The 13,950-nt window shown below is 31.3% G+C and overlaps 1 protein-coding gene and 1 long non-coding RNA gene across 4 annotated transcripts; both read left to right on the top strand.

Annotated features, from left to right (window-relative positions):
• Positions 1-1,336: 1,336 nt before the first annotated feature.
• Positions 1,337-5,601, top strand: LOC139840209 (uncharacterized). 2 transcript variants are annotated; one of them, XM_071830435.1, is made up of 10 exons: positions 1,337-1,460; positions 2,804-3,151; positions 3,238-3,348; positions 3,459-3,549; positions 3,774-3,842; positions 4,274-4,351; positions 4,513-4,605; positions 4,721-4,771; positions 4,868-5,068; positions 5,208-5,601. In XM_071830435.1, exons 1-10 carry the CDS (start codon positions 1,402-1,404, stop codon positions 5,346-5,348), a joined length of 1,242 nt encoding a protein of 413 aa, XP_071686536.1. In that variant the 5' UTR covers positions 1,337-1,401; the 3' UTR covers positions 5,349-5,601. The 2 variants fall into 2 exon arrangements, with proteins under 2 accessions (XP_071686536.1, XP_071686537.1); XM_071830436.1 differs by having other exon boundaries at positions 5,001-5,068; positions 5,208-5,342.
• An 860-nt stretch (positions 5,602-6,461) lies between these two features.
• On the top strand, positions 6,462-9,055 carry LOC139843424 (uncharacterized). Of its 2 annotated transcripts, none has more exons than XR_011757581.1 (6): positions 6,462-7,114; positions 7,477-7,568; positions 8,061-8,131; positions 8,400-8,454; positions 8,569-8,622; positions 8,846-9,055. It is a non-coding gene; the product is annotated as an uncharacterized lncRNA (long non-coding RNA). The 2 variants fall into 2 exon arrangements; XR_011757580.1 differs by having other exon boundaries at positions 8,569-8,705.
• Positions 9,056-13,950: the final 4,895 nt, after the last annotated feature.

Genomic DNA, 13,950 nt, shown 5'->3' with positions numbered 1-13,950 from the left:
TTATAATTTTCACCATTGATTTGGTGATTATATTATATTTATTTCTCTCCTATTGTTAAAGCATTGATTTTCAGATTAGAATCCTCCTAAGTTATAAAACAACATATAAGTGATCAGTAGGTCCACTACATATTATATTTATTTATTTTATTATCGCATCTTTTATGCATAAAAAGAACTTGATATGTCAAGTTACTGGATAGAATCTGATTTGAATTTCAACCATTAATTATAATTTCAATCAAAACATTATTTGTTTCTTAATTATGGAGACATCATACTATCTATATCTCTACCTCATTATATATTTTACTTCAAATAAATTATTAATTATTTTGTTTTTTATTAACTAATTACTTAGTAATTGTTAATAAATTGATTATTAGTATAAATCCGCAATCGTCTATTAAAAGTACTAGTAAAATTAAAACTATCTATTAAAAAAAAAGCTATAGAGCGTGCAATTTAATAAAACAGATAAAACTAACAAAATTGAGCCAAAATAAACCATATATATGTATGCAAAAAACCATAAAAAATGTCTATATATCCTAAAAAACAGAAACAAATTAAAAATAAGAGACTTATCAAATATTTTTAATAAAAACACATTTAAAATTTGTATTTTTTATTTGTATAATATAATATATATTAAATATAAAATATGATACAAATAAAAAATATTTCACTTTAGAGTTGTTTTTTTAGCAAATAAACAAAACTACAATAACCAAAGAATTTTTGTAAAAAATGAAAGAACCCGTTCGAGAACACTTACAATCAAACAAATGACTCCATTAAGCCTCGCAACTTGAAGCAAACATAACCGAAACCAACTTAGCCTTAAAAGCTATATAGAGACGAGTCGACCAAACATAAACCACGGGCAACACAAAAATATACAAACATAAGAAACCACCACAAGCCAAAACAACACATCTCTGAACCAAAATAACTACCAACCCAACTAAACTAATAAACAACTAACAAACCCCAACAAAACAAACTAAACAAGCTATCAAAGAATACCGAATTTATCCGCCACAAGAGACGCTGTTCTTCCTCTCAAATCCGACTCAAGAAGTTTTCTTTTTTCAGTCTATTGAAAAAAAAAAACCGATTCTTATGTGCAGTGTGCTGGAGGATAAAAAAACCTAAACACTGAATTTATTTAATTTTAATTTAACTTTACTTTAAAGGATGAAAAAAAAGGAGTTTCTGAAGTTAAACAGAGTACCGAAAATGTAATCACTTTCTTGAGGTAGTTAACTATCGAGTCCTACTTAAACTTTTTAGTACGTAACTGGAGTAAATAAGCACTCAACACTTAGCTCGATCTCAAATTTGAGTCTCTAAGATTGTTATAATTGTGAAGAGGGTTATCGGCGCCGGAAATTTCTCATGACCGGATCACATCTTCTCCATCAGTTACACTTGATTCTCGATTCGGATCCATTCATGTAAGTTTCCAGTTTTTTTACTTTTACCTAACCCTAAACCTAACCATTTAATATCATACGGCGTTCAATTCAACCGCTTTATCAGTGTTGATGCATATTTGTATGGCCGTGGCGAATAATGTTTATTATTACATAGTACACCTAGATGTATTACAATCCGCTGCGTCATAATTCATTATCGCATTTCAACGATATTGTTTTCTGTAGTATAAATTCCCTGAGTTTTATATGCCCACATAATGTAAGATGTAATTTGGAAGGTTGAACTATCGTCATATTGCAATCCTCATTACAAACATAGCTAAAAAACCAATCCGCAGCTGCTGTTAGTAAAGAAACCAAGCTAAAAATGGAACATCTTTCCAAATTCCATAGCATTTGATGACATATTTCATTATTTTATAACCTGTTTCACTTATAATCGGAGAATTCATCACTCTGTTGAAGTGTTTATTTAGTTGCTTATTCGTATGAAGTAAGCTGGGTCAAGTGGGTTGTCACCCAAAGAATCATTAAGTTTTTATACAATCTATATGCTTAGAATTGAAATCAGGCTGACTCGACCATGTTGTTGCATATCAAAATACTACTGTATTCGTTTTGATACAAAACCATTTGACTAAATCAAACGGGTCAAAAGGTACCTAAATGAATTCGAATTTCATAGATAGAAACTATCTGTTTCGTCATAAGACTACATAATTTATTAGTTACATCAGATGCCATGTAATGCCTTGTTAGATTCTTTTTTCTTTTTTTTTAACAGCAGTACGGGATCACTCAGGGAGAATTAACCACCCACACTTTTTTTTTTCTCTTTTCATACACGTTTGGTGGAAAATTTGCCCTTTTAACCAATGATATATAATATACGATAATATGAAAATTAGTCAAATTCATAACTGTATTCAACGGCTCTAGCGTCGATTTTGTTGGCGATTTGACTGACTCTTAGATTCTAAAGTAAATTTCATGCAGGATTTAAAACCATGGAAATTTGATTTTACCATTTTCATGGCGTCTCAATTTTATTTTTAATTTTATTTTACTATTTTTTATAAAAGAAATTTCCTACTTATTGGCCGGAGGTCCACTCGGAAGCAATCTCTTTATCCGTCGAATAGAGAGAGGGATGACTTTCTCTACTTTTGAGAGTGTTTTCACTTTGGCTGGGTGGAGAAATGACTTGTTTTTATTCTCGGATAGGGGAAGGATTGTTTACATCTCACCTCCCCCATACACCACTCATGTGGCATTGGGTTTGTTGTTGTTGTTGTTGTTGTTGTTGTCATAACTGTATTCAAATTACTTAGCTTATGTTGTATCTCTCTTTGTGTAATCAGTGATGAAGTAGGGTTTGTTCATCCATCCCAGTTTGCTGCTATCAGTGACTCATCTATATCAATGAAATCTGATGATGCTACCGATATGGCTTTCTGGAGTAGGGATCACAAGCTGGGTATCTCAACTGATGTGTTGCACACGTTATACACTGATGCTAAACATGCATTTATGTCTTCACTAGATCAGTATAGAAAGTTGATTGATTTGCATGCAACAAATTTGGGATTAGACGGTGATAATATTTCAAATTATTCATCTTCCTTGGCCACTGTTGAAGGAGAATTAATGAAGCATAGCAGGGTACTTTTGCTGCTGAGTTGTGATTTTGGAACTGCATGGAATTGCAGGTTGCTATTTCTTTTGTTTATCTAGATGTATGTGGTGAAATTATCCCTCAAAGATGTGTTTTCTTTATGATTGTGATATTTTGTAGGAAGGAAGTTGTTGTAAAGAAGCATGAGACTAATTTATATCTCGACGAGCTTCGATTTTCATGTTTGGTTTTGTCATATGCACCAAAAAGCGACCGTGCTTGGAGCCATAGGTAACATTCTGGAAGGTAGCTCCTTTATTAGAAAAAAAATAGTTGATCTGTTGGCGAGTACGTATTGGTTTTGGAATTAACATCTTTTTCTTTGTTCAATTTTGTGACAGGCGATGGGTGATCAAGATGATAGCTAGCAAGTGTACAGTTCTGCAAGACGTTTTGAAAAATGAATCTGAATTAGCCAAAAAAATAGCAGAGGTGAAATTTCAGCTTGGGAATTTATGTTTCAATGCTTTTATTCTTTAGTATTAAAGCCTCTTTAACTAGTTTCAGTAGCCATTGCAGATTCAAGATGTTTATTTTTATGGTTGAAATCAATCAACTGATGTTATTTATAGGAATAATATTATCGTAATTGCTTGTAGCTTTTTGGTAACCTCACTTTTCATAATCATGTAACCCCGTTGTTTCTAATTGTCCAGAAGTCAAAGATGAACTACCGTGCATGGAATCATCGATGCTGGTTAGTTTCTTACATGCCTGCGAATCAGGTGCAAACTTAAGACATTATGGTATATTTAATGTCACAACCTTTCCTGTAATGGTTGTCTATTTGGGTGGGTTGAAGGGGGTTGTGTTGTGGGTCAGAATGGTTCGGGTCAAAACAGGCAATAATGCTTTAGATATCAAAATCGTTTAATTACAAAATAATCATTTAGACTTCTAATACATTGATTTAGGTATATCTTTGACCCATTTATTATGACGGTTTAGTTTTTTTCAATACTTTTTGAGAGTTAGAATATAACCCAAATCGATGCATTTATCAGTATGTGGATTGCAGTTGCTACTTTTTGTTGTTTCCCTCACTATTTCCTAAGCTTAATCTCTCTAAGTTGTAGTTTCTAAGTTCCATAATTTTGTATTCTGTTGTTTATTATATACTTCATGAGTGTTAATAGGATCTTCTTGGCTCTCGTAGGTAATCGATGAGTTGGTTAAATATCGGGATTGGGCTGGGTTACATGTTGCTGATAACTCATGCTTTCACTATCGAACGGTAACTTTTTCTTTTAAATGGTATTTGTATATGTATATTTATGCGCACAAGTGATATCTTTGTTTTATGTAATCTCATGCTATTTATTTTTTCTAATATCACGAATCTTTCTATTTTAATTAATTATACTTTTGGAGACTGAAATCTAACTAATTGGGCAGCGGTTAATGACCAGGACGTTGGAAGAATCATGGCGTAAACAAGATTCAAAAAATAGCCCTGAACATACAGCAGAAGTTTATGAACTTTGGAAGGTAAATAAATAAATTTAAATATATAAATATAGATATAAAACTTTGCAAATAAACGTTAATGATGTATCTGCATTCACGATCTCTTCCTAAGTTGTTATCCATTTGCATTTGACAGGAAGAGCTTGCCTGGTGTGAGATTCTAATTAAGCGATACATAGGACGAGAGGTATGTGTACATGTTTTCGATCATCAAGTTATTTTTCAATAAATAATTAAATTGTCAGTTTGTCTGAATTAATATTTGGTATTCATATGTCTTTAGTCCCTATGGCTTTATCGTCGTTTCCTCTCCCTGTGTTGGATAAAGCATTTTGCAGCTCGTATGGGAGGGACACACATAGATGTGTTTATGGATAATGAATTACAACTATTTCGTTCATGTACAACTATCCCAGATAATGTATTTGAGGATTATCAATCACAAGCAATGTTTGCAGCAACTTATATGATGTGGTTGATCAAGGTAATATTAGCTTTATTGGAGGTTTACTCAAATACGTGACATATACATGCCGCCATCTGTTTCTTATTTTATTTTTATTCTTTTATATATATATATATATATATATATATATATATATATATATATATATTTTGGACAGCAAATGGATGAAGCTCGAGGTGTGGAGGCTGGTGAAAAGGTAGGAGAAGAACTTGAAGTGGTGTTGAATAAGGTATGCCCACATAAGGCTTTTCTTTGGGATCTTGCGAGGACTAAAAACGGAACGCTGGTTGGTGAATGATATGTTTCTTTGGTTTGGGATTGATCTGTATGTTGTCTTTTTTTAGGGTTTTTTTGTTTTTTTTTACAGTGTTTATGTTATTGAGGAATTGTTATTCAGGAGATAAGTATAGGAGATAATTATTGAGTGAGAATAAAAGAAAGACATAGAAGAATAGAAGCACAATTGATATATGCTAGCTCTATCTATATATTCAAGGTTTAAGAACAAAGTCAAGCCAATAAAAATGTTGTGGTTTAAGTTGATATTATCTGCTTTGCTAAAGAAGATGTCGATATCTTAAGAGTTTTCTATCTTTAATCTGGCCACGAAAAGGCATGCACAGATATCTCTACCCAATAATAAGTGCATAAGTTAAATGATCCCTGATTCGCTTTATATTTTATTTGTTTGGGATCATACCGTTTGTCGCTCGGTTTTGATTAGCTTTGCTCCTTTTGAAAGGTTGAAAGTTTTTGTTATGGTCGGGTACTATTTAATTTGTGGTTGTGAATGATGATGCTAAGTCTTTGGTTTGTTTTGAGTAGCTAAGTAGGTATAGCTATTTTTACTATGCAGTTGGTTAAGTTTTGATTGTTCAATGGTGTGTTGCTACTTATCTTGTTAATTGATCATTAGTCAATCAGTTGTACTCCTTTGAATACTTCATCGTTTTGATGACTTGCATCACTTTTTTATGTTACGACTTACGAGTATTTATTATCTTGGTTTTCGCTCAAAGGAAAAAAAAATCCCTAATAATAATAATAATATTTTCATGTATATAATATAAATAATAATAAATACGGAGTAATAATAATCAATAAATAATGTATAATATTAGTATTAATAATTAATAATTACATAATAATAATAATAATAATAATAATAATCTCTTTATATTATAATAACAAAACTAAAAATAGATCATCTAAAATGTAAATCACTAATCCTAGCCTTCTATTATCATTAACATCCATAATCTAGACCATTCAAATTTTCTAATCAAGATTATTACCTCATAATCAACTTGATTAATTATCTGATGACTAATTTATCCTTCTAATTCACGTTAGGAGGAATAATACTCAAATAAGGGGTCAAATAAGGGGTCGTCTATCTGTAACAAAAAAACCATAATTTCTTCTATACATCGTCTCCTAATTTCATCCACTAATTCGAATTATTTGACAGTAAGATTAATCGATTCAAGGTGTGCTCCATTTTCTCATTTAAGCTTTAACATTATCCAACAAATCCAACTATTTTTCCCTTCTAAGGATGACAAACTTGATGACTAAATTTCATCGATAATGATTGAAGCATCAACAAATATATATCGAATAGACTCATACTGGAACTCACGGATTGAAATTGCAATCGTATGTTACATCTTGCATCGGTAAGTTATTAATCCTTTAGTCACACTCAAATGCCATATGTTCTAAAAACCCTTACAAAACTGCTCTTAAATTTTATGGGATTGATCAACGATCATTGGATTGTTCAATTAGACGATGGTTCACTATTAGGGTTCATCCACAGGTTTTCTGATTTTCAAAATCAGAACTCAGTTTTGATTATTATTTATTAATTATTCATATTATTATTTAATCTACTTATTACCCAATGTAAAAAATCACTTAAAATATTGAACAGATGTTTTGACCAATGTTTTCATACTATTTCTGCGTTTGGCCACTGGAACTGGAAGGACTTTACAGAAAGATGTATCCAGTGATCAGATTAATGCTGCTAAACTGTTGGTTAATGAAGTATAAATTGTGGTATGTACATGTATTCAAGGGTCTAACTGTATACTTGATTTCAGAAAATTGTATGCTAAAATTCATTTGCTCTTTAGTAGAGTGCACTCTTTTGTCAACATATGAGCATCAAATTTAAATTCGCTACGATTGTTGTAGGTTGAATATTTGATGTTAGTGAATGTGGATTTATTACTTTCTAATATAACGTTTTGATACTTTTATGAACCATTGCACTAATTTATTATGGATTTTATAATTCCGTAAAAAATGTGGGGATCTTATTCAGATAGATGATATATAGTGATATCATCTCAAGCTTTGTGTTATTGATTGAGCATTGAAAATAATGTGGTCATTTGTTCTTTTGGTCTGTTCGTCAGCTGCTTATTCAGGAACAAGTGTTTGTAGCAGCACCTCTGGATCCAATTTCACCAGAAGCAATATATCCATATATATAGCAAATACTATAAATGTAAGTATTTGATTATATAGTGTTAATTTTTCATGAAGAAGCCCTTAATTTTCTCTCTCTTATATATAATATCTACATACGGTATCTCATCTCTTGCATCATGTATTTTTTTGATTTTATATTGATCGTGTTTTCTTAGGTTGTTTCATATCACAGTGGGTATGTTTACGATATTGATCGTGTTTGGATTATGATTTCTGAACTTTTTTTACACAACATTGAGAGGCACTGTGATTTGATTACATTATTTGACTATGCCTTTTAGTTTTCTCCTTAAAGTGGCATCAATTAAGCACATATATGTATGATTATGTTGATTTTTAATAATTGAAGCATCAATACTCGAAGTATGAGGACATAATTACAATGACGTCAAAGTTGTATGTATGTGTGTGCAACGGGTTTAAAGCTTATCCGAGTTACACTTTTATGCAAGGTGATTTAATATTTGTCAACATGGTATCATGTAACTAACTATATCTGGATGCGCAGATTAAAATACTTAACTAAAGAACAAGCGATTTATGAGGTGTTTGCAGACTGAAATTATGCAATGTTATTATGTAAGATAAGTGACTAATCTATTACTTCTATTAATGAGTTTTGCAATGTTGTGTAGGCCATATGTGTAGCCAAACTACATAATAACATTAAAAAGTGCTATATTAATCTTAAATTTTTAACAAAATACATTACAATTTAATATCAAGACATATGACTTTAAGTTAGATAATATTATTACATCATCCTATTAATTACATCGGTATTATAATTTGTTGTGCCAAAATTTGGTTTCCTGCAAAGATTGAGTGACAGAAACGTTTTGAATAGGGTTCAACAATACCATCTCCCTCTAAGACTCCGCTTGATCGAACGTCAAATAAAGGTATGCATCACTTATTCTTGAAAGTATAGCATATATTGTTGTTAAACCATATAGAGCGTACATTTAGTGAGGTTTAATACGCTTATATTTACTATTACTAATGAATATGTACAGATGCTAGCGAATAAGGTGTGCATGTGCCTTGTGGGTGGACCATGCTACCATAATGTACGAATTCGTTTCAAACCACCTGAGCACTACTGATTACGTTTTGGTTCTCATTCATATTTTAAAACTTGGAAATTGGGAATGTAAACACCATTTTTCTAATATACTATGTTATTCGTCACTTATATTTCAATATGCTAATTTATATACTACAGATATATTGAAAACTGTAAATCATAAAAAAAATATGACAATAGTAATAGTAATACTGACTGTTATGCAGGCGAGCTACAAGACAGTAAACAACAATGAAATTGCAGTGTATACTTGAACGAGGACGTGACCCCCATCAATCATAGCCTAAGTCTAATATAAGACAATCACTAGCAGTCTACCATACACTTTATTACTTTTGCTATTTATCTTTTTGACATAAACGAAAGACTGAATCTAATAACGTGAAATGCTTTTGCTGATGTTGCCTTATTCACTAACGGGTAAGTTCGATTTTGTTTTCAAATGTTGATTATATTTAAAAGCAAATATTTTCAGTTAACATTTTTGTTTTATACATAGGAAATTGATTGATTATAGGAACAAGTCATAATGGAGGCTTTTATGTTGATTTTGAGACACATTTACCTTTCTAATCTCTTTTTTATTTTTGATGCCATCTATAAAATAATAATAATAATAATAATAATAATAATAATAATAATAATAATAATAATAATAATAATAATAATAATAATAATAATAATAATAATAATAATAATAATAATAATAATAATAATAATAATAATAATAATAATAATAATAATAATAATAATAATAATAATAATAATAATAATAATAATAATAATAATAATAATAATAATAATAATAATAATAATAATAATAATAATAATAATAATAATAATAATAATAATAATAATAATAATAATAATAATAATAATAATAATAATAATAATAATAATAATAATAATAATAATAATAATAATAATAATAATAATAATAATAATAATAATAATAATAATAATAATAATAATAATAATAATAATAATAATAATAATAATAATAATAATAATAATAATAATAATAATAATAATAATAATAATAATAATAATAATAATAATAATAATAATAATAATAATAATAATAATAATAATAATAATAATAATAATAATAATAATAATAATAATAATAATAATAATAATAATAATAATAATAATAATAATAATAATAATAATAATAATAATAATAATAATAATAATAATAATAATAATAATAATAATAATAATAATAATAATAATAATAATAATAATAATAATAATAATAATAATAATAATAATAATAATAATAATAATAATAATAATAATAATAATAATAATAATAATAATAATAATAATAATAATATCAAAGTGTGTGTAACTAAAAATAAAACAAAAAATGTTTAAGTACCAAAGTTGCATAAATTCAGACTTCCAAGTTCACAAAAGAAAGTAGTTGTTAGACAACGAGAGCGGTCTCTTCATTCCACTCTACATTCCAACGACTATATATGAAAAAGGGAAAATTGTCTGAAAATGCATTGAACTTTTACCAAATTTATATTGTATGCATTCAACTTTTAAAACTACTATTGTATGCATTCAACTTTTAAATATATAATATTGTATGCAAACCATGACTTATACATCAGGTAACAAGTTACAAAAGTTAATTTTTTGACGCAGTTGGTCCCTCTACATAACGAATGTTAGTTATCTCCGTTAATATCCTTATCCCCATAAAATCAAACTCTAATTTTTTCACATTCATATCCTTTTATCATTTTCATTCGATTATCAACTCAAATTTAAACCACATATTTAAACACAACCTGATTCTCACCTCATCCTTAAGTTAAAAAGACAATGACAAAAATATATTTCTCACACAACACATATTGGTTAGTACAACTGTTTTATACAACGTATAGTTTCCAACATCTAATTCACACAAGTGTTAGGACTTAAACCAAGGGATCTGCAGAACATCAGCTTTGACTGGAGATGAGTTTGTAAAGGTGGTCGTCAAGGCCGTTTTTATCTATAGAATCCGGATATGATTTTGTACAAGTGAAAAACTTAAGTTTTTTCAAATTTAATCACGTCTTTTTGTGGGGTTGATTTTACCACCGTCACTTTCACTTCCGTTTGCAATTTAAACACATAAGCAACCATAGGTTTTTTCAGTTCGTTCTTACAGCAAAAGGTCTTCAATTCTACATTAGCGAGTACATCCATATGGTTTATTGCCATACTTAATTTGGGGAAATACAGAATAATGGATATGTAATTAGTGTTGGTTTATTTTGGCTAGTAGAAGATATGTTTATCCCACATTGGTGGGAGGAAGATGTGAGGGGTGAGTGACTTGGTTATATAAGAGGGGCTAAGTCTTCATTCCAAATCGCACCAATCAATACACTTTAAGTATTTGATTATTTCTTTCTTTCTTACCCTTGTTTGAGAGTTGTATTAGTTAAATATTTTGGAGAGTGTAGTTGGCTTAAGAGAGTCGTCTATATCATTGTAACAATTTGTGATATAGTGTATTTCTCTCTTTGGGGGCCGGTGGTTTTTCTCCTATTTTGGAGTTTCCACGTTAAATCTTGTGTTGTGTATTGTTTTTATTTCTTTACTATTATTGTTGGGCTGGGTGGTGGGAATTAGTGAGACCGTAATTTCCCAACAATTGGTATCAGAGCGTTAGGTTTGACGGGGGTCTCGGTTATAGGAGTCGGAGTATGCTCTGTGGTTGCCACGGGAGTGGATCGTCCACATCAGAAACGAGTTCTATTGATCGTATAGGGTATCTGGTTAGACAATATTTTTTCTGATTCGTAGTAATAGTTGGATTTGTTAGTGGCCTAGTTGTGGATTTCCGATTTAAAGGGTCCTGGCTACCTGCTACATCTTTTGGCTATTCTAAACGTGAGCAAAATCAGAGAAAGTGTTGTTTATAGGATACGGATACGATGTCGAAGTTCAGTCCAATGAGGTTTGATGTTGAGAAATTTGATGGGATGATCAATTTTGGCTTATGGCAGGTTCAAGTCAAGGATGTGTTGATTCAGTCCGGGTTACACAAGGCATTGAAAGGTAAACCCACATTTGTTCCCGGCAGTGATTCTAGCAGTAAGTTCGATGAAGAAGAATGGGATGATATGGATTTGAGGGCAGCAAGTGCTATTCGTTTGTGTCTTGCAAAGAACGTGCTTGCAAATGTGCACGGGTTATCAACGGCAAATGAGCTTTGGGTTAAACTAGAGCAGTTGTACCAGGGCAAGGGCATCTCAAATCGGTTGTGTCTTAAAGAACAATTTCATACTCTGCGTATGGATGGGGGTTCAAAGATTTCAGATCATCTAAGTATTCTTAACGGTATTGTTTCAGAACTGGAGGCTATTGGAGTTAAAACGGATGATGAAGATAAAGCTTTGAGGTTGATATTATCTTTATCATCGTCTTATGAACACATGAACCTATTTTGATGTATGGGAAGAAAACTCTGAAGTTTGAAGATGTTACTAGCAAGCTCCTATCCGAGGAGAAAAGATTGGAAGGTAACGGGGTCTCGTCATCAGAAGCTACGGTACTGTTGTGTTCGGATAGGCAGAAGAGAAACTCTAGAAAGAATCTGACATGCTGGAAGTGCGGGAAGACTGGACATGTAAGGGTTAATTGTCCCGGTGGAGCTAATCCGGCAAATGGCTCCAAAGACGCTAACATTGTCTCCGTTGTTACGGAGAGTGACGAATTCCTCTGAAGTCACGTCATCCTCATGGTGTGTCCGCGCCACCGTGAAAAGGGATGTTCGTTAGCGGTTCCACAATTACACATGGGCATTGGTTTGGCGTTGATGCAGGTTGTGTGGTGGAAACTGATGTTGTAGCTGATGGGACTTTCGGGAAAGCCAAACAGGGAAGTTGCACCATAAAGTTTCAGCTGGTTGTTCAACAACATGTGCCGAGGTGAAATGCTTGGAATGCGATATTCTAAGTGCTATACTCTTTATGGTGGAGTATGATAATTCTTGTTAAGAGTTATGATTGTCTGTGATGACAATGATTATCGGTTTAGACAATGTTCGATGAAGATGCAAGTTTTGTCTCTTGGGAGATAATGTCAACGGCATGAAGATGAGGATCTTGAAGTTGTCGTCGAGGAAGCGTCTACATCGGTTATCCTTGCAATGTGGAAGCATGGTTATCTTCTTCTATCCAAAAGGTGGAGATTTGTTGGTTTATTTTGGCTAGTAGAAGATATGTTTATCCCACATTGGTGGGAGGAAGATGTGAGGGGTGAGTGACTTGATTATATAAGAGGGGCTAAGTCTTCATTCCAAATCGCACCAATCAATACACTTTAAGTATTTGATTATTTCTTTCTTTCTTACCCTTGTTTGAGAGTTGTATTAGTTAAATATTTTGGAGAGTGTAGTTGGCTTAAGAGAGTCGTCTATATCATTGTAACAATTTGTGATATAGTGTATTTCTCTCTTTGGGGGCCGGTGGTTTTTCTCCTGTTTTGGAGTTTTCACGTTAAATCTTGTGTTGTGTATTGTTTTTATTTCTTTACTATTATTGTTGGACTGGGTGGTGGGAATTAGTGAGACCGTAATTTCCCAACAACTAGGTGTTTAACTTGGGGTAATTTTAACTACCATGTTTGGTTATCTCTGTTCGACCCATATTTAACTGTAGTTTGGGGTGAATTTTTGTATGGGGTGCTTTACGTTCTTAAACAAATTGAGGATATAAAAGGTTTTTAATTTGGAATTCTAAAGAAATAGAACATAATTTGATTGTAGAAGATTTTGTATTTATTTAATGAAATTTAGTGCACCAGCATCAATAGTGGTGGTGGAAGGTGCGCCGGCGACGACGATGGTGGTGAAGGAGACTTGTGATGTTTACAGTTTTGGGATTTCGTTAGATAAATTAACTTTAATATAATTTCGTTAAGTCTAGGGACCAATTGTGTCAAAAAATTAACGTTGGTAACCTGTTACATGATGTATAAGTCATGGCTTGCATATAATAGTAGATATTTAAAAGTTGAATGCATACAATATGAGTTTTGAAAGTTGAATGCATACAATAGGAATTTGGCGAAAGTTCAATGCATTTTCAAATAATTTTTCCTATGAAAAATCCAAACCCTTCTTCTTCTTCTTCTTTTCAAACACTAGAATACAACTATTTGAATTCATATACTAAAAATAAAGTCAACAAAGACCGCCATGGAGGCTTACGAGAGGCTCGAAAAAGTTGGTGAAGGAACTTACGGTAAAGTCTACAAAGCTAGAGAAAAATTACCGGTAAAAAAGATACGACTATTC

The sequence above is a fragment of the Rutidosis leptorrhynchoides genome, chromosome 4 (genome assembly GCF_046630445.1).
Source record: "Rutidosis leptorrhynchoides isolate AG116_Rl617_1_P2 chromosome 4, CSIRO_AGI_Rlap_v1, whole genome shotgun sequence".
Classification (NCBI taxonomy): Eukaryota; Viridiplantae; Streptophyta; class Magnoliopsida; order Asterales; family Asteraceae; genus Rutidosis; species Rutidosis leptorrhynchoides.
This window is presented reverse-complemented; position numbering and strand designations above follow the sequence as displayed.